At 46.1% G+C, this 20464-nt stretch overlaps 2 protein-coding genes across 3 annotated transcripts in view; both read right to left on the bottom strand.

Annotated features, from left to right (window-relative positions):
- Window positions 1-6520, bottom strand: part of numbl (NUMB like endocytic adaptor protein) — a 46873-nt gene extending 40353 nt beyond the window's left edge. Inside the window, exon 1 of the mRNA XM_079272703.1 lies at window positions 6393-6520. The gene's annotated coding sequence lies outside the window, so the exon portion shown is untranslated. The remainder of the gene's footprint in view (window positions 1-6392) is intronic.
- A 2853-nt stretch (window positions 6521-9373) lies between these two features.
- Window positions 9374-20464, bottom strand: coq8b (coenzyme Q8B). 2 transcript variants are annotated; one of them, XR_013772146.1, is made up of 17 exons: window positions 20383-20464; window positions 19612-19793; window positions 19358-19508; window positions 18702-18907; window positions 18343-18409; window positions 17580-17654; window positions 17091-17210; window positions 16929-17014; window positions 14062-14202; window positions 13890-13971; window positions 13096-13189; window positions 12483-12624; window positions 11716-11823; window positions 11543-11608; window positions 11313-11399; window positions 9810-10366; window positions 9374-9619 (listed from the first exon to the last, which is right to left on the bottom strand). XR_013772146.1 is itself a non-coding variant. In XM_079272576.1 (16 exons), coding segments are annotated over exons 1-16 (1929 nt in total). In that variant the 5' UTR covers window positions 20384-20464; the 3' UTR covers window positions 9374-10045. The 2 variants fall into 2 exon arrangements, 1 of the variants encoding a protein (XP_079128702.1); XM_079272576.1 differs by having other exon boundaries at window positions 9374-10366.

Below are 20464 nucleotides of genomic sequence, written 5' to 3'. Positions count from 1 at the left end.
TTGAGAAATATAAAGCTGATGGAAAGAGGCACAAACCAAGAGCGATGGAGGCAGAGAGAGAGAGAAAAAAAAGGAGTACAGTCATGAGGAGTCAGATGCTCCGAATCAGCTGTGCTGCTGTCAGAGCGCCTCTCCATAGCAACTGTGAGTCACAGCACCAGTAAACAGACAGAATGTTTTATAAACCGAGAGCCTCGTTTTACAAGCGTATACTGTAGCGGGAGGAGAGCCCCGAACTGGTCCGCACAGAAGATAACACGTGCTGCTTACAGGATTTATTCTTTTCCCCGCCAACCAGTTGTTTGGGTTTTTTACAGCTGGATTTATTACTGAGATTACAGTGAACTGCAGTGAAAAAAAACACCTGTAGGAGTGTGAACCAGAAAAAAAGATGGATTCCTGTGTTTTTCCCCGGAGTCTGTGATGGATTTTAGCAGGCGAGTCAATTCTCCAGTATTTCAACTGTGTTCGTATATCACATACATTACAATGACTGATGTCCAGCAATAGAGTTTCATTTGGTCAGTGTGTTCCCATGATAGGATTTCTGCTTTTTTTGAAGATGCTTTTTCTCAATTTCTTCGCTTCGTCTTTGCTCTCTGATGAATAACACAAACTACACGATCATATTGGGGCCACGAGCTGAAACCTCTGTTTGATGTGACGTGAAGAAGAACTGGAAGACCATAATTTACTGTAGTGACCAGAGGCCGCCTAAAAATCACTGCAAAGTCGATGCATTTATAAAACTGTGACACACTGCTGCAATAACAAATCAAGAGCTCCGTGTTCCTTTAATCCTTTTCATTACCCGCTGATGCTCATACAGTTTGTAACTTTTTCCTCTTACCAAGATTTCTAGCTCTTGAACAGCAGCTGAACAAAGTATTTGCTGCCATATCATTAACAATAAGGACAGTGAACTTTGGTGTTACATTTTAAACGAACCTGTCAGCTCATGGTGTTAATTAATCGGGTGTTAAACAGCCGCTGACACAGACAATAAGCATTAGCCTGTCCAATACAGATATATTACTTTATAAACAGATGTCACATATACGGGTGTGGAGGCAATTGATGTCAGTTATTTGGATCTCATGAATTGGTTGTTAAAGGTGAACTCCGCAGATTTTACACATCAAACTCTGTTTACAGGTCATGGGGAGAACTACCGCATATGTGGAAAAAAAGTCGGATTAATTGCCTCAAGTGATGTGTTGCTATATTTGTAGTGAGATAATTATTCAGTCTAGTCCCCCCCCCCCCATTTATATTTCAATGTATGCAAAGAAGATAGGTGAACCATCACCTTCCCCCGTGTCATTCATTCACCCTGTGGTGAATTTTCAAGTTTTGATATACAGTCATGTTCCTTGACCTTTATTTTCGCCCGCTTTGCCACGTGCACAGTGCATGCGCACATACACATACACACAGCATGCATGTGCACAAAAAAAAAAAAACAGTGGTGCAGACATGCATGCCTGATTCCTCCGGTGACTCATTCTTTTTTCAGCTGGATGTAACTTACGGCTGCTTTTCCTCACATGAACTGAAACTTGCACCCTCTGTCCCTGTCTTTCTGTGTCTCTCACACACACACACACACACACAGAGCTTGATTCCTATGTATCAGCTGTCCTCCATCCTTCACTTTGTCTATGGCTGCTCCAAACAGGCCTCTGGAGCTATAGAGCACACACCACACAGATGCATGCCATCAACCGTAAAAAAGCACTTTAAGTGGTGTCACACCTCTCTCTCTCTCTCTCTCCCTCCCTCTCTCCCTCTCTCTCTCTCCCTCTCTCTCCCTCCCTCCCTCTCTCTCTCCCTCCCTCTCTCTCTCTCCCTCCCTCTCCATCTCTCTCCCCCCCTCCCTCTGCCTCTCTCTCTCTCTCCCTCTCCCTCCCTCCACATAGCACACTGAATAGGCCCCTCTGTGCTCTGGAAGATTTAACTTGGGTTCTCTCTGTCACTAACAATCTTACACTGAAAAAGTGCAGCGGGAGAAGCCAGCCTCGTATTAAATAGTGTTTTTTTCTCCACGCTGTGAGAGCAAAGCTCAGCTGCACAGTGCACACACTTGTAGGTACCGTAAATAACACAAGATTAGAAACTAACAATGCCAGCGTTCCAGCGATGAAGAACAGTGCAGACGGGCCATCTGGGCTCGTTTACCTCTGTGGATAGATCAAATGGAGAGTCCTGATTACGCAATCATGCTTGTCCTTTAATCCAGGGGAGCTTGAAAGCATGCTGTTCTGCAAGCACCCTGCCATCACACAGCTAAATCTAACTTGACCAGGAACTGCTTTGTTCTCACAGGAGATGGGGGCTCTGTGCCTTGCTCAAAGATACTTTAAGAGAGATTGTTAAGGGAGGGGAAAGCATTACTAATTCATTTCCTCACCTAAATTGCCCGAGCTGATTGGAGGTTTAATAAGCTTCATAGTCGACACACTTCTTTCCTCCGTCTTTAAGCTATTTAGCCAGCAAATCTATTCCTTTAACCCCCTCGAATCTACCAACAGTCCATGTGCTCTTTCTTCAAATGTGACCCGTGTGGAGCAATGGAGGGAAGACACTGAGACTGTGTTCAGCCTCCTCTGTCGAAATCTTGCACACCAGTGTGTTCACACTGCAGAGGGAGGTTTGGGGTGAAATGCATTCTGTCTTTGGACTTTCACTGTAGGTGCTCGGTGTAATTTGGGACAAACCGTGTGGAAAATAGGGTTGGGCGATTCGGAAACAAGTCAAATATCTCATTATTGTTGACCAAATACCTTGATATCCAGACGATGTTGTATGATGTGAGGTTTTTGAGTATATGTGGATATAATGACTTATTATAAAAGGGAAACAACAGAACAGCTGGAACAGTCTCATAAGTTTAGAAAATATCATACATTTACCGTAATGCAGCCTTAAAAAACAGGAGAAGACAACTCTTGCCATATTATCGATATCTAGTCTCACATCACGATATCGACATATTATCAATATGTTGCTCAGCACGAGTGAAAACTATGGACAAGCAGCAGACAAAGCAGTTGCTAAAAACATGGGAAAAATATCAAATCAGACCCTGAAGGATGCGTTTGTTTTTTTGCATTGCAAGTTTTCTGCACACGTTCCTCATCGAGCTGCTGCATCCAGAGCGTCAACAGCTAAACAGGCTGAAATAGGTCATCGCCAAGGAATAAATCAAGAGGCCAATGAGACAAGAAATGAAACCCCTCGCAACTCAAAGTGACAGTTATTAGTCGGGATGAGCGCTCCGCTCGGAGTTGCGGCTGCTGAGAAAAGACCCATTTCCACTTTCCCCGTTATCTGCAGAGAGAAACGTCACTGAAGCAAAGAAATAAACTGCTGATCACCGGGGAAACACACACACACACACACACACACACACACGCATTGTCAAACACAGAGAAAAACACAAACCGCAGCCTTCACACGAGTGTCCACTTGACAGGCATTAAAATCCATCGCTCCGATCGTTGATCAATCCGGATCAACACAACGCACGGCAATAAGCGCGCATCCAATGCACACAAACAGAACAATGGGCCTGTGTCTGTATGGGGGGGGGGGGGGGGGGGGGGCATTTAACTAGCCTGCAGAAATCAGATAACTCCACTCAGCACATACTGGAGGCACTTAGGCGTCAGACAGCAGAGTTGGAAGTATGTGAGAGAGAGAGAGGAAGTGAGGATGACGTGCAGATTTTAGATGGAAAGTACATCTTCTGTGCAGACTGACGCGATGACGTCCAATGAGCAGAGCTGTTTCTACCACAAACGGAAAGCCAGCGACCGGGGAACAAATGGTTTCTAGTCCCCGTTGGCCGATTCACACGTTTCGCTCTCCCTCGTCTCTCTTGTTCTTTTTACATCCGCAACTCTCTCTTTACCTCTTCTTCCTCTCTGTTGTATTGTCTCCCTCTCTCCTCCTCAGCACCTTGCTGGCTTCCTCTTTTTCCACCACTCCATCTCTTTCAGTCCCTCCTCTCTTCACATCTCATTATCGTATTTCTGTTTCTGTAATTAAGCCTACCGCCAGAAAAAGAACTCCGTCGTCAATTTTGTTGGGTTTTTTTGGTTGCAGGGTTTAGTTTCACTCATTAACGCCCACGCGCATACATTTTACAAGGGGAACACCGTGAATCCTCTAAACACTCATCGCCATCCAACGTTCAACATGGTGGTCGTCACACGTCGGCGCATATCTTACACTTTTTGTGCTTGGACTCTCTCTTCGTGAGCCAGAGAAGGAGAGAAGGAGACTTCCTCTTCCTCCTAACTGGACCGGCCCCTGCCCTGCAGTCTATTAAAGTGTCCGGAGGTTGCTGTGACTGGCTCTGAGGAGGCACAATGTGGCCGCCGGCAGTAGCAGGGCCGGGGCTGGAAGTGGAGCCGCTTGTTTAGCAGACCCACCCTGACCAGCACAAAGGGGGGCACACCCTGCTCCGCCACCAGCGCACCCAGACAGCCCCCTGATTGGCCAGCTGGATGACCTCTGATCCCCGCTGTATTGTGGTCTCAGCTGCACCAGCCCCCTCCCCCTTGTGTGTGTGTGTGTGTGTGTGTGTGTGTGGACAACAAAAGCCAGCCAATACCTCATGCAGCAATCAGAGCAGTGGAAGAGGGCAAATGGTCTGAGGGGAAATGGAGAGTGTGTATATGTGTGTGTGTGTGTGTGTGTGTGTGTGTGTGTGTGTACTGCTGTTTGGATGGGGGTGGTGTAATTATGCTCCAGTTGTGACGACTGAGTTGCAACAGTGATGAGCTACATCAGAGCAATTTATATCCAGCAGCCCCTTGGTTTGGCACCTCTCTATTCTAACCCCAGCTTGAGTCCAAGTCTAGCTTTTCTCTAGCCCGTTCAGGACCAAGCTTAGCCTTCATCTAGCACCATTTACAGACCAAACTTAGCCTTTATCTAGCCCCACAAATCTAGCCCCCTCGAGCCCTAACTATAGCCCCATCACAGCTTTAAACTACAGCCTAATGTAGCTCACGTTCCAGGCCAAATTGAACTGCCCTCTGGCCACAGCTTTTACCTCAAATCGAGCCAAAGCCACAGCTCCGCACCAACTCTGGCCTGCCTCTAGCCCCAGCTCTACACAAAACCTAGCCTGAATGTGGCTCATGCTCCAGACCAAACCAAGTCATCCTCTGGCTCTCAGGCCAAATGCAATGCAATGACCGAATCCTGAGCCAAACCAGGCCCTTCAGCCTGACCCAGGAGCAGTCCATGCAGGTGGTCTAGGGCTTGTGGGCTGAGACACCCTGAGCACTGCACTTACTCTCTTAACACACCCCATGTGACTCTCTCTCTCTCACACACACACACACACACACAGAGGCAGTGGTTTGGGGTCGATCACCCCCTAACTGCATGACTGGCTGTCTGAGGAATGCCATGTCATGGAACAGATGGAGCGCCGCAGACAATAGAGCCGCATGCATTTACTGGGCCTATAGACGCAGGCATGTGCCAAGTGTGTGCGTGTGTGTGTGTGTGTGTATTAATTACAGCCACAGTCTCAATTTTTGCTCTAAATCTATTGGTGTTAAGGAAATGTGGGAGCTACCACATTAAGCTGCAGCACTCCGCCCCCTTCCACCAAAGAATAAACCCTGGAGAAGTTTTTATGATGCAATCAAACCTAACAACGACACAATTAACCAGGCAGCAGTGACGCAACGGAGAGAGAGAGATCCCACAGACAGGTAGAATTATGGTCTTACATATTCAAACTGAGGGGCGCGTGTTTCCGTGGCCATGCTGTCCTGAATAATAATAAAAAACACTGCAAAACCCCATGAACCGATAATTACCCAACACAACCAACCGATGTCACATCATCTCACTCCCACGCCAATAATGACGTAACCTCTTTACAATAATCGGTTAGGAGCATAATAAGGAGCTATAAAACACAGAAAGTTGCAGGTTTTTTAAAATCTAAATGGCATTATTGGATTATTCCTGAATATATAAGATTGTGTTCACATTGAGACCTTCTGTGTGCCGGTAGTTTAGTGTGAGAGCCGATCAGAGTGCTGCTACAGTACTTCCTCCTCCTTTCTTGATGAAGGATGTAAACGGCTATCAAAGGCTGGAGCTGCCACATTTCATTCATTTCATGCACATATGGGCCCACTGGCGAGATCCGTGTCCACGAGCGCTGCAGTTGCACCCACAACATTTAGAAATACATTACCCCGCTAACTCACAAAATCGTGGATTAAAAACAAAATTAATTATAGAGTGGCTCGCGCACTTTCTCGGTTCATTCATTATAAAGACATCAGAATAAACCCAGTAAGTGTCAGTAAATGTAGGGATGCCAGGTTGGACAGGGGGGGGCGGTGAAGTGAACTCACCCAAGACAACGACGGATGATCGGCTCCCCGCTCCTCCTCTGGGTAAATCCAGGACCCCGGACCAAGAAGGATATATTTATATATATCTCACAGGATAAACGAGAATGATCCGGTAAATCTCACCAAATCTTCTTCATCCGCGCGGTGGAAGCGATGTGTTGGAGGCGATGTGGAGCCGCGAATCAACCTGGTTGGTGCACACACACACACATATATACATATATATATATATACACACACACACACACACACACACACAGACACACACGCGCGCGCAATTACAAAAATAAAAAAGGTTGAGAAGAGCGATTGAAGGGAGATTTCGGTGGGATGTGTGTGTCTGTAGTACTCTCGGATGCTTTGGTTGTTGACTGTGTACTTACTGGGCTGCGTCCTCCGGCTCCACCCGTTAACCCAGCCTTCCCAGTGCGCCCATTGGCACAGGCGGCCGGACATGCAAATCCGCTCTCCCCATTGATGTTTTTCCAAGAGAAGAAAAAAAAGAAAAGAAACGAGCAGGGCTCTGTCCTCTGTTGCTCCACTGCGCCACCGTGCGGCCTTTTAGCCACACTGTGATGAGTTCCTCCAGTCATCCTGTCAGGAAATCCTCCTTGTGCTTACAGAGCCTTCATGATCCTTTACTGAAGTAAAAGTACAAATAAAATGGGGTAAAAGTACTCGGTTACAAATAAAAGTCCTGGTTTCTAAATGTTACTGAAGTTAAAGTACCTAAATATGCAGAATGGCTCCTTTCAAAGTGTCATATATGCTGTTTTTAACATGTAACAGCATTTGAATGTTACAAGTTCATCACTGTGGGGCCGATTTGAGATATTTGTATCAGCGAGCCTGCTACTGAGCAGAGTAGTAGTAGTATCACAATAAGCATGTCATGTTTATATATGTATTCTGATTCTCTGACACTTACAGTTACTAGATATTATATATATAATAACTAGAATCCGAAATGGTTTACGTTGCCAAGTAGCCTTACACATACAAGGAATTTGGCTAAGTGATATAACAATATAACATAACAATAACAGTCCAATAGTAAGAGATATAATGTAAAAGTAGAAAATATGAAAATGTATAACAATATATGGTAAACAAACAAAGTATGTTAAAACCAGTTCATATTAATCGTGAAAAGTGGTGAAATGTGGAAAGAAGTAAAGTAGGATAGAATGGAAACGCTGTAGTAAAGTACCTCACAATCGTACTGAAGTACACTACTCACTGTACTTGCTGCACCACTGCACCAGGGAGCCGCTGCCTTGCTGAAGGGCACTTTGTCAGGTTGCCAGTGTGAGTCTGAGCTCAGGTCCTTTAGGTCATTACAGTGACGTGTACGCTGTTTAAATGCACTCTGTTGAATAATGGATGTTGAATAAAGGTGGCGTTCAGCCTAGACAGCACAGGTGGCGTTCAGCCTAGACAGCACTTTACTTTGAAGATACATATAATGGAGTCATTTGGAAAATGATAGTATCTGTAATGGAGCTTTTGAATTATATTGTATTAGCTTTTCAATTAGATTCACGGTCACTTTTATTTCCCAACATGAGGACCAAAGGCATTTCAGATTACAGACTTTATGTCAGAGCCCTCTACACGCAGTCAAGAATGAAAATGATATTAGAGAAATGCTGAATAAATGATTTATTTTTTGGTTGGCCTGAAAGTAGTCACATTTAAAGTCTGTGTTAAATCTTTGATATTTGAGATCGACTGTGCAGTTTGACACTAGAAGGCTGTTTTAAGAAGACGGTTTCTCTGAGCTCTCCTTAAATCTCAGTTCAACACGTCGACGTACGATCAGCATTTCGTGACATTACAACTAGTCTGGAAGCCAATCGGGGTCCAGTATGCTAATTTATACAAGTGATGTGGAAACCTCCAGCGTAGATGAACTTCACAGTGAAGAAGGCTGTCTTTGTGTCCAGCAGCTACAAATGATTCATCATTAGTATTATTGGTATGTTTTGTTAAAAAATATGTCTGACAGGGATCTTTAATGTTATGGAGTGTAAAAGTATATACCGGAATCTGCCTTTAAAATATTCAGATAGATTTTTAACTGCTAAAAAAGGTTTAAAACATTCTGACGTGTTGTTTTTGTGACGATATCAGGGTACTTTTTCTGTATGCTTTTTTTTCAGAAACAAATTCAGACAACCTAGAATTGACGAATAGAATAGAAGTTTGAAGATATAAAAGCCAGTTAAAGCCTACTGGGCCAGCTGTCCCTCAATGTTCACACAGTCACTACCTTTCATTCAGCAACACAACGTGAACACAAACATTCTCCGGACATGTTTTAAACCTCATGAAGGAACTGGTCATGGTAGGAATCACCGTCCTCAGCAGTCCAGTGCTCAGCCAACTCTCCAACAACAAACTGCAGCTGCTTCTGACACGCAGAGAAACCGGCTCAAACTTTCCGTTGCGTGAAACTGAAAGAGAAGAATTCTCCTTTTTTTCCTTCTTCCTCCTTCTCTCCACATATGCTGCAGTTACCAACTGTGGCTGATTCCCAAAAAAAAACTAAAAGGGTGAGAGCCAGCCTCACTGTGCTGGGCAGCTGTACTGTACAGGATGCACTAATGGAGGTCCAGTCAATAAAAAAATAAAAAAAGGCTCCATCAGGTTGAGGTCAGTGAAAGCCTCACATCTCAGCTCCTGTGGTGTGAACTACATTCTGTGAGCAGGGCAGTAACGGCTCGATTGAGGACGAAATAAGACGGCGCTGCCTTGACATGAAAATAGTTTGTGAAAAATAAATAGAGCCATCAACGCCACAATCAGCTCATATCTCACATTTAGTTAGACGGTCGATAGAAGAACAGCGTAGAGTGGAGAACGAGGTCAAACATGTCAATATTCCCCAAAGAGGTCTAAAAGAGAAATGGAAAGATCAATGGAGTGAAGCAAGTCCTTCTTTGACACCTGCCAGCGAAGCTCAAAGTGTGAAACAGGGAAATATTATTTTATTTTATAAAAACAGAAAAACTCACAGCACACCATCTTGTTGGTTACTGACCTCATCTCTGTCATAAAGAAGCCATAAAAACGGGCCGAAAGCATTTCACATTATGAATATTCTCTACAATGCACGGCCGTTATTACTCACCGGGTTTCTATTAGACCGTCACATGTCGTCCGCCGGACTTGTCATGCGTCCTTGAGACAGAAGATGTTTTCTCTTGTAACATGGTGGACCTTTGCTGTGAAAATATTAATACTTTCTATTAACCAGGGGGAGGAAACAAAGGAAATGTACAATGTAACCATTGGGCCATAAAAATCAAACACACACAACACGCCAAATGAGTTAAATAATCCTGTCTTCAGTTCATTTAATCAGTAATATAACCGTTTTGGGCATCAGTATATATTTTCTATGGCACAGCTCACATTCAGTCAGAGTCACTGCACAGGACAGTGAGAGCTTCAAGTCAGTCCTCGATGAGTCAGCGTTGGGTCGCGATCGCCCAAATCCTCATGAGCCGACACTGATGTCAGTGATCTTGTACGTGAAGGAGAGGACCGTAGAAAGTCGTGGTCCTCTTTAGAGCACGTTGCCAGTTACATATTGATGAAGTCTCCATCTTTTCTGTCTTCACTCTCGCTCTGACAAAGTCCAGAAGCGTCTACGCACTGGCCCGGGCCGCCTGCTCCGCCTGCTCCTCCTCCTCCTGCCTCCGCTGGTTGTAGGCGTTGTACACGTCCAGGAACATGTCCCTGCACGATATGCGCGCCTTCAGCTTGGAGCAGATGAGGAAGGAGCCGGCCATCTTGCGGTGGAGGGAGTACGACTCCTCGGGCGGAGGGGTGAGGCGGTGGCGCAGCATGACGGGGAGGAGGCTCTGGACGCGCTGGGTGGTGCTCTGGGTGCAGAAGTCGAAGGGCTCCACGGACGAGAAGGCTTCGCCGAGGATCATCACGGCCTCCACGTGGGCGTCCTCGAAGGCCTGGTGGGGAGCACGGAGAGGCGTTACAACGGCCGTGTGTGTGTGTGTGTGTGTGTGAATAATGAACTGATGTTTGAATACTGAAGCTGACAGCTGTAGAGTAGAAACGTAAACGGTTTGTTTGCTCACTGAAACAGACTTTAAGCTGTTTTTTGAGTGTGTAAACTCTGAGTGAGCCTGAGATGATAAAGTGTGCATTATATCCATGGTGTATGTACACATTGTCATATCTCCAACTTCAAATAAATAGTGTTTATTTATGTATAACAAGTAGTTTTCTCGACATTTTATAAACAATACTAGGGCTGGGCGATATTTGTGACCAAACACCTCGATATCGTAGGGTTGACTAACAGTTTTGACTTTCACAAAATACTTACAGAAAGAGGGTTTTGGTAAATAATCATCAGTAATATGGATATTATGATTAAATGTGTCCGCTAAGTTCAGAAAATTGCATCGCTTTACTTTACTGTAATGCAGCCTTTAAAACCAGGAAAAGATGAAACTTAAGCCATCTTCACACTTAATAATTGTTATTCTATTGTTCTTCTGTTGTAATCTTATTGAAGCTCTGGAACAAGAATTCCCGTCAGGACTAATAAAGTTCTATCTTCTATTACGATATCCAAAATCGAAGATGATATCTAGTCTCATAACAAGATATTGCTATAACATTGATATATGTGGCCCAGCGCTACATAATACGAAGGAAAACACCAAGAAAGAACCCACACTAGATGACACTTGGCCAACACATCATTCCTCACATTTAAAAAGTAAAAACACGAGCTCTTTAGTAAAGATACAACACACATGTAGAGAAGGAGGCTCCTGCACTATAACTACAGGGAGAGACTGAGGTAGAGAGAGACACGAATGAATGGAGACGACGAGGAGGATAAACCATATCAAAAATAAAAGAGCAGAGACCGAAATACCTCACCTTGGCCTCGAAGCCTGTCAGGAATTTCAAATCCTTCGATTTGGAAAGAACGGTGGCTCGATCGCCCACGGAGGCCGCGTGCACCACCTGAACACACGAACACACACACACACACACTGATGAGGAAATGTCGTTTATTTTCTTCAAATTTTGACTCGAGTGCTTCTTGATTCAAATAAATCTTGTTGCATGAATCCTGTTGTGAGGTTCACTGCTGGGCGTCTTCATACCTGTATGTAGTCATCTGTGAATTTCTCTTCGTAGCCTCTGCACGCCCCAAAGTCCAACAGAACGATCTACAGAGAAGACGGGAGAGCGTCACATTTGGTCCGGTTAAATATTTGGTGAACGTGGCATCCCTCAAGATAACTCATCCACAGCTTTAAATCCACACCGCCCTCACCTTGTTGGTGTCTGAGTTGTAGAAGAAGTTGGACCAGTTCGGGTCCGTCTGCATGAACCTGAACTCAAACACCTCCCTGAGACACAGCTGGAGGATTTTGTAAGAGATCTGGAGACGAGAGACGAGGGTTGTGTTCACAGCCATGTGGTTATTATCAGTGTCATTTCTACTGCGGTAGCTCTCAACATGTCTAAAGATGCTGCCTTACTGTAGGCTACGCTCCAGGTGCATTCATCTCAACTGTTGGATGCTTTACTGTTAGTTTTCACTGCTGCTGCTGTCTTTTTCACGCTGTTTGAGGTCCTACTGTACAATATGCGAGCAAGAAACTTGTTTCTATGAGTTAATGAGCAACGCTTCCGCTCGGTGCTGCACCTGTCACATCATGTCCTCCTGAGAGGAGGAACAGGCCGATATAATCAGCTCCTTCTACTCGTCAGAGGGTTTCAGCTCCAATTGGGTCCCACAATTAGAAGTCCACACTGTGATGTTCTATCCGCCTGTTAGCGTCCGCCTTATGTCAAACTCCATGACATTTCTTTCACTTTCCATAAATAGATGAAGATAAATAGATTCCAGCACTTGTATCACTTTAAAGTAGTTTATAATTTCTGGTTTGCTGAAAATTAAATGGAGCTTTACCACCTAATACCAACAAAGTTGATAATGTTTTCTTTAAAAGAACATTCTGCTGTAGTCATTTGTAAAATGCCAACAGATTTAGACACATTCCCAGACTCTGGGCGCCTGCTGACTCATCCCCGTACATCGTTCCTGGTCTCCTGGTCCAGGTCTACGCAGCGGTCCAGTGGGACTCCTTGTACCAGATCCATGGCCAGCACCCTGCGGCCTGACAGCTCATCGATCACCTTCGGGATTTGGAAGTACTCATTTCCCTCCAGCATGGACCTGGAGGCCAGACATAAACAGCCCGTAAAAAATAAATATATATATATATATATATATATATATATATATATTAAAGGTGTAGTGCGTAGGATTTGGCAGCATCTAGTGGTGAGGTTGCAGATTGCAACCAACTGAAACTCCTCCCGTATATGACAATAATATTAATAATAGAGTTGGTTGTAATAGTAGCAGGAGTAAAGTCCCTCTCAAAAGAATATATAAGTGATAAGATAAGAAGAAAAGGAAGTACAAAGCTTTGAATTTCTGATGTTTTAATAAAATCAGAGCTACCTACCGTCTATGAGCAGTATATGTGCAGTTTAGTGGCAGGAGCAAACATTTAGTGAACGGCCTGTCTAGTTATAGAGTAACCCTCCTGAATCTTTATGGCTAATTTGATGTGGTTTGTGTTTTGTGCCGTTAAACGGAACGCCTCACCGTGGGAGAGGTTTTGTGGCTCAATAAACCCACCTGAACTTCTTGGCACACTCGGCCTCCCTCTTATAGTCGCACTCCCACGCCAGCTCCCTCTGAAGAACCTCTAAGCTGTTGTCTGCAAACAGACCTGTGGAAAAAACAAACTCAGCAGGGAAAACTGAAGAGAACGTGGAAACATTTGTCACAGTGTCTGTGGGACTGTGACGGTGTGTACATTACATTTGGATAACTACAGAACGATGTAATCATTAGTTACAATAAATTGTTTCATGTTTTTGACAGAAGCACGGGTATGACCATAACAAGGACACAAGTAACAGCTGCCGACGTCCTCACTCAGTAACAACTGTGTCACCAACAACAGCACCACCTCATGGTCTACACTGAAACAGGGAAATGCTGGAATGAAGGGACTCAATGGGAGAACAATCTATAGTCACCTCCTAATATAATGATGGGGCACAACAGCAGTATCTTAAGATATCACGCTGCCTCAAGATTCAGAATAGCTCATCCTCAATATGGTTTTATTAATTAAATAGAATATGGGGTGAGCAAAACTCACGGTTCGGATTGTAACACAGACTTGAGTCACGGGTCGGATCAGCACAAAAGAAAAAAGGGAGCAAATATAACATTTGGAGACGTCCCAGACAGTCACACCTTCTTGGTACCAATTGCCGATCGTCGATTATGATTATGATTTAATGATTATAAAGCTGCTTACAGCTTGTGTTAAAAGCTGAAGTTAAAAGTTAAAACAGCTCGCACTTCCTCTCTAATATCCATTTATGTTGCTGTGAAAGGTGATAAGGTGTCGCTGTTACCTCCTGGCAGGGCCACGCTCATTTTCAGCACCGACATCAGGTTGTTTATGTCACTGTGGATGCTCTCCGCCACTCCGGGGTACTGGGAGGAATATGGGAATAACAGGATAACAAATCAATGCAGATAAAGGTTATCATTAGAGAGACAGAATTAGAGAGTGTGTATGAATACCTGGATCTTCATGGCGATCTCTCTCCCGTCTTTTAACACCCCATGATGCACCTGGCCGATGGACGCCGCAGCAAACGGTTTGTCTTCAAAGGACGCTAGCTTCTCCCGCCAGCCGGGCCCCAGTTCCTCCTCCAGAACTTTCTACACAAGAAAAGAAAAAGTTTTTAACTCTACAAATATGTATCTGAACTTCACATAAACAGACATAAATCAAGCTGCGCCTGTGAACTGACACACAAATGAATACTTAGGCGTTAGGGAGCGTTCATGCTTCGGCGTTAGGGAGCGTTCATGCTTAGGCGTTAGGCAGCGTTCATGCTTAGGCGTTAGGCAGCGTTCATGCTTCGGCGTTAGGGAGCGTTCATGCTTCGGCGTTAGGGAGCGTTCATGCTTCGGCGTTAGGGAGCGTTCATGCTTCGGCGTTAGGGAGCGTTCATGCTTCGGCGTTAGGGAGCGTTCATGCTTCGGCGTTAGGGAGCGTTCATGCTTCGGCGTTAGGGAGCGTTCATGCTTCGGCGTTAGGGAGCGTTCATGCTTCGGCGTTAGGGAGCGTTCATGCTTCGGCGTTAGGGAGCGTTCATGCTTCGGCGTTAGGGAGCGTTCATGCTTCGGCGTTAGGCAGCGTTCATGCTTCGGCGTTAGGCAGCGTTCATGCTTCGGCGTTAGGCAGCGTTCATGCTTCGGCGTTAGGCAGCGTTCATGCTTCGGCGTTAGGCAGCGTTCATGCTTCGGCGTTAGGCAGCGTTCATGCTTCGGCGTTAGGCAGCGTTCATGCTTCGGCGTTAGGCAGCGTTCATGCTTCGGCGTTAGGCAGCGTTCATGCTTCGGCGTTAGGCAGCGTTCATGCTTCGGCGTTAGGCAGCGTTCATGCTTCGGCGTTAGGGAGCGTTCATGCTTCGGCGTTAGGGAGCGTTCATGCTTCGGCGTTAGGGAGCGTTCATGCTTCGGCGTTAGGGAGCGTTCATGCTTCGGCGTTAGGGAGCGTTCATGCTTCGGCGTTAGGGAGCGTTCATGCTTCGGCGTTAGGGAGCGTTCATGCTTCGGCGTTAGGGAGCGTTCATGCTTCGGCGTTAGGGAGCGTTCATGCTTCGGCGTTAGGGAGCGTTCATGCTTCGGCGTTAGGGAGCGTTCATGCTTCGGCGTTAGGGAGCGTTCATGCTTCGGCGTTAGGGAGCGTTCATGCTTCGGCGTTAGGGAGCGTTCATGCTTCGGCGTTAGGGAGCGTTCATGCTTCGGCGTTAGGGAGCGTTCATGCTTCGGCGTTAGGGAGCGTTCATGCTTCGGCGTTAGGGAGCGTTCATGCTTCGGCGTTAGGGAGCGTTCATGCTTCGGCGTTAGGGAGCGTTCATGCTTCGGCGTTAGGGAGCGTTCATGCTTCGGCGTTAGGGAGCGTTCATGCTTCGGCGTTAGGGAGCGTTCATGCTTCGGCGTTAGGGAGCGTTCATGCTTCGGCGTTAGGGAGCGTTCATGCTTCGGCGTTAGGGAGCGTTCATGCTTCGGCGTTAGGGAGCGTTCATGCTTCGGCGTTAGGGAGCGTTCATGCTTCGGCGTTAGGGAGCGTTCATGCTTCGGCGTTAGGGAGCGTTCATGCTTCGGCGTTAGGGAGCGTTCATGCTTCGGCGTTAGGGAGCGTTCATGCTTCGGCGTTAGGGAGCGTTCATGCTTCGGCGTTAGGGAGCGTTCATGCTTCGGCGTTAGGGAGCGTTCATGCTTCGGCGTTAGGGAGCGTTCATGCTTCGGCGTTAGGGAGCGTTCATGCTTCGGCGTTAGGGAGCGTTCATGCTTCGGCGTTAGGGAGCGTTCATGCTTCGGCGTTAGGGAGCGTTCATGCTTCGGCGTTAGGGAGCGTTCATGCTTCGGCGTTAGGGAGCGTTCATGCTTCGGCGTTAGGGAGCGTTCATGCTTCGGCGTTAGGGAGCGTTCATGCTTCGGCGTTAGGGAGCGTTCATGCTTCGGCGTTAGGGAGCGTTCATGCTTCGGCGTTAGGGAGCGTTCATGCTTCGGCGTTAGGGAGCGTTCATGCTTCGGCGTTAGGGAGCGTTCATGCTCCGGCGTTAGGGAGCGTTCATGCTTCGGCGTTAGGGAGCGTTCATGCTTCGGCGTTAGGGAGCGTTCATGCTTCGGCGTTAGGGAGCGTTCATGCTTCGGCGTTAGGGAGCGTTCATGCTTCGGCGTTAGGGAGCGTTCATGCTTCGGCGTTAGGGAGCGTTCATGCTTCGGCGTTAGGGAGCGTTCATGCTTCGGCGTTAGGGAGCGTTCATGCTTCGGCGTTAGGGAGCGTTCATGCTTCGGCGTTAGGGAGCGTTCATGCTTCGGCGTTAGGGAGCGTTCATGCTTCGGCGTTAGGGAGCGTTCATGCTTCGGCGTTAGGGAGCGTTCATGCTTCGGCGTTAGGGAGCGTTCATGCTTCGGCGTTAGGGAGCGTTCATGCTTCGGCGTTAGGGAGCGTTCATGCTTCGGCGTTAGGGAGCGTTCATGCTTCGGCGTTAGGGAGCGTTCATGCTTCGGCGTTAGGGAGCGTTCATGCTTCGGCGTTAGGGAGCGTTCATGCTTCGGCGTTAGGGAGCGTTCATGCTTCGGCGTTAGGGAGCGTTCATGCTTCGGCGTTAGGGAGCGTTCATGCTTCGGCGTTAGGGAGCGTTCATGCTTCGGCGTTAGGGAGCGTTCATGCTTCGGCGTTAGGGAGCGTTCATGCTTCGGCGTTAGGGAGCGTTCATGCTTCGGCGTTAGGGAGCGTTCATGCTTAGGCGTTAGGGAGCGTTCATGCTTAGGCGTTAGGGAGCGTTCATGCTTAGGCGTTAGGGAGCGTTCATGCTTAGGCGTTAGGGAGCGTTCATGCTTAGGCGTTAGGGAGCGTTCATGCTTACGTTCATCTGCCAGGCCGGCATGAAGTCGGCGCTCTGCCGGACCCTCTCAAAGATCCTCTGCAGCTGAGGGTTGATGAAGTTGTTGTCTGAAGAAGGAATTATGAGAAGATATCAGAAGTGCTCGGAGACTGCGAGGACATCTGACCACCGTTCTACGTGTACCTTGAATGCTGAACATCTGTCCGATCTTGAGTGCAGCCCCACGGACCTTACACAGCGTGTTGACTATTCTCTCGGCGTTGGCCTCCGACAGGAGAGGAGAGTCTAACAAAGCACTCTCATCTACAAGCCAGATCAGAAGACACAGGATTATTAGCAGTGATATAAAGCACAACAATAGCATGAAGAGCAACAAGAGTAATTTGTCCTAGAAAGCGTCTTCAAAGTGCTCCATGTTAAAGATTACGCTCCCGCCTTGTAACAAACGCGGGCAGCGGCCATTAGACACTGTTCATTTAACACATATTAAAGCCTGTCTTCAAGTGCTTGTTAACAGCTTTTGATGTAATGCCTGTCCGGAGCCTGGCAGGTGCTGACACATGAGAACCTTCTCCAGAGCAGAGCAGCTGTCCATCCGTCTGCTGGGTCTGCCGAGCGTGCACCGGACCGCACGCTCTTTCACAGGACGGGAGGACAGAACAATGTCTTTACCTCCTTTGGGTTTGCCTGCCAATGACTGTTTTGCCATTTCTGCGATGGCACCGATCCCGAGTCCTACTGCCAGTCCTGCAGCACGGAGACAACGAGAGAGTATTTCAGTTAGGGGCCACTCAACAGATTGCTTGAGGGAAGCGCTGACTCGACACACAGCTGCAAACTGCTGCTAGTTGAAGAGCGAAATCATATTTCGTATCTGATATCTAAAAAGTCTGACACATCAGAAATACTGCAAGTAAAAATAAAAAATAAAACTTTCCACTCATGCACTAATAATGGGAAACATTTCAATGTTAAAGTATCATTTTTACAGCGCATTAGTATTAATCACAAAAGCACGCACATCTGGACGACATCATAATGTTTATGATGGTTTAAACCCGACGCTGTCTGGTGATATTTAAGTTGTGCACATCTTGTGGTTTTCTTATTGATTGATTTCTTCACTATGCATGAGTGTGTTTATATATGCAGTCCCATAGAGACCATGTTCACTACGTACTCAGCACCGATGTGTATTTGTATACGATGTATTTATATCATGTATTGTATCTCAGGGAGCCTCTTCGGACCAGGTGACCCGTCAGGTGACCCGTCCTCCGATGTATTTGTAGGTGCGTCTCTGCATTTCTCCCTGTGCTCTTCATTTCCAGCAGATAGTAAACGTGTGTGTTTCATAAGCTACATACATTCTCTCTTTGCAAAATATGATACGTGCAACAACTGAAAAACGAATGAAAAACTGTATTGTTCTTACCCCCAAAATTAACCAGCCTGCTGATTCTTGTGGCGGGAACCTTGCTCTCTCTGGCACGGTCACTCAGCTGAGAGAAAACATACCAGAGCATATTTTAAAAAACGTATTCTGCGTATTGCTTCTACCTCAGTCATCTATCTGAACAATCACTCACATGACAAGATCAAATGTTTGAATGTCAACTCAATACAGGATCCGTCTCTTTAGATACTAGTTCATCAAAATAACCGCAAAAAGATTAAACACACAAATGAAGATAGAACAAATATTCTCTCTTTACAGCATAAACTGCTTCATAGAGAATATTCATAATCTGCGACAGCTCACATTGCTTTTTTTAAAAGTCAAACTAAACCCACCTTCTGTCTGACAGGTTTGACCAGGGCCTTCTTGGCCTCCCTGGCCTTCTTGATGTCCTCTGGGTTGAGTCTCGCCACCACCGTGTTGTGGACAGACCTGGTCTGGCAGTAGTACCGGTTAAACCGGGGCGTCGTGTGGAGGAAGCGAGCGCTCTGTCCCGGCCAGCCCGTCCCTGCAGGAGCCCCCTTCGGGGAAGAAGGAACTCCTACAGTAGAAAGAACCGAAATGTGACTCTTTTAAAGTCTTATTGTATCAGTCTGAACGTCAGACTAGTTGATGGACAAGAACAAAAATATCATGCGCTCCAGTTTTTTCAAGAACTTGAATATTCAAAGGCAAAATACTGTCAAAAAATGAGCACTCCGAGTGTAAATAATGAGGATACATTCACATTGGATGCATGCTATTAGATTTCCATTATTCCCTCTCTTTTACAAGCCCTGATGATGCTTTGATGACGGAAATACGTTTTCTAAAAATGAAAAATAAAGCATATTTTGTACTTAATTTTGGATGCATTTGTTGTTGTGAAACCTCACAACATTATATAAAACAATCTTTTCTATAATTTCAACGCTTGAAAACACACTAAAATATTCTTAGACAAAAAAAACGAAACTTTTAGTGCCACATACTAAGTGTACATGTCACATACCTGTCGGCGTCTCTGCTGCGGCTCCAGCTTCCGTCTGGCTTTGCTCCAGAGCATCAGAGGGGTACTCGGTCCCCATGGCCCATTTGGCTGCTTCATCGGGGTCCACATTTTCCCAACCCTCCGCGTCCAGAAACACGTCCTCCTTTGTTGACTGTTGGGACAAGTAATTTAGCCAAAGAATTACTAACTTGGGCTGCATCTAACTATATGCATTATATGAAATGCCCATCATGAGTCTGTGCAGGGATCCTCACCGCAGTGCTGCCGCCACTGAAGTTGCCCACCAGTCCCTCCACCGCATCCTGAGCCACTTTGACTCCCGCTCCCACGGTGGAGTTGCAGGCCATAAATTTGAGATGTTCCCCCTGAGAGCAAACCAGGGCGGAGCCCACTTTACCTGCCCCACGCAGCACCTGCAGCACCTCTGATAGCATCACTGTGAAGAGGGGGGGTAGAGAGAGAGAGACAGAGTGGGACAGACAGAGAGACAGAGTGGGAGAGACAGAGAGAGAGCCAGAGACAAAGACAAAGAGAGTCAAGTTGTGTAACATGTTGAGAGTGACATTAAATTAAAAAATGAACACCAAGTACTAGACACACCCACCACACTCTTCCCCTCTCATAAGTAAATATTAAAAGTATTTCCAACGATGTAAAGAACATTGGGACAAACACATGTTCTGTTATGTTTAACCTTGGACGTGATTGGCTACACATGTTTCAATACATGCTAATGTCATGAACACGTGCCTCCTACAGTACGGTGCACGAGTGACCTGCAGTCTAGTAAAATACAAATGCACAACATATTTACAGCCTTAAGGACAGCAATTACCTTTTTTTAGGCTACGTTAACTAGCTTATTAGCTATAGCTGATGTATAGTCGGTGTCTAATGTTGTGTAGCGTCAGTAGCTGCTGACATTTATAAACAGGGTTTATTCTTCCACATGAAATATAAATATATATATATATACACAACTAATTGCATGAAACATTCTGCTGTTTACAAATTAAGTGACTCACTTTTCCTGAAGCTGTGTTATCCAGGTTTTCCTTGGTGACTGTCCAGCTCCACTACCGTCGGGACTGTTTTGCAACGTTTTCA

This window comes from Melanostigma gelatinosum (genome assembly GCF_949748355.1).
Source record: "Melanostigma gelatinosum genome assembly, chromosome: 7".
Lineage (NCBI taxonomy): Eukaryota > Metazoa > Chordata > Actinopteri > Perciformes > Zoarcidae > Melanostigma > Melanostigma gelatinosum.
Note: the sequence above shows the minus strand (reverse complement) of the source record. Positions and strands in the feature narration are given on the sequence as shown.

Excerpts from the sequence above, each read along its gene's own strand:
- coq8b (XM_079272576.1), bottom strand. Across the intron at positions 17,211-17,579 it reads GGCAGGCAAACCCAAAGGAG|ATGAGAGTGCTTTGTTAGAC; the intron begins GTAAAGACATTG and ends TCTGGCTTGTAG. Across the intron at positions 11,609-11,715 it reads ACAACTCAGACACCAACAAG|ATCGTTCTGTTGGACTTTGG; the intron begins GTGAGGGCGGTG and ends TCTTCTCTGTAG.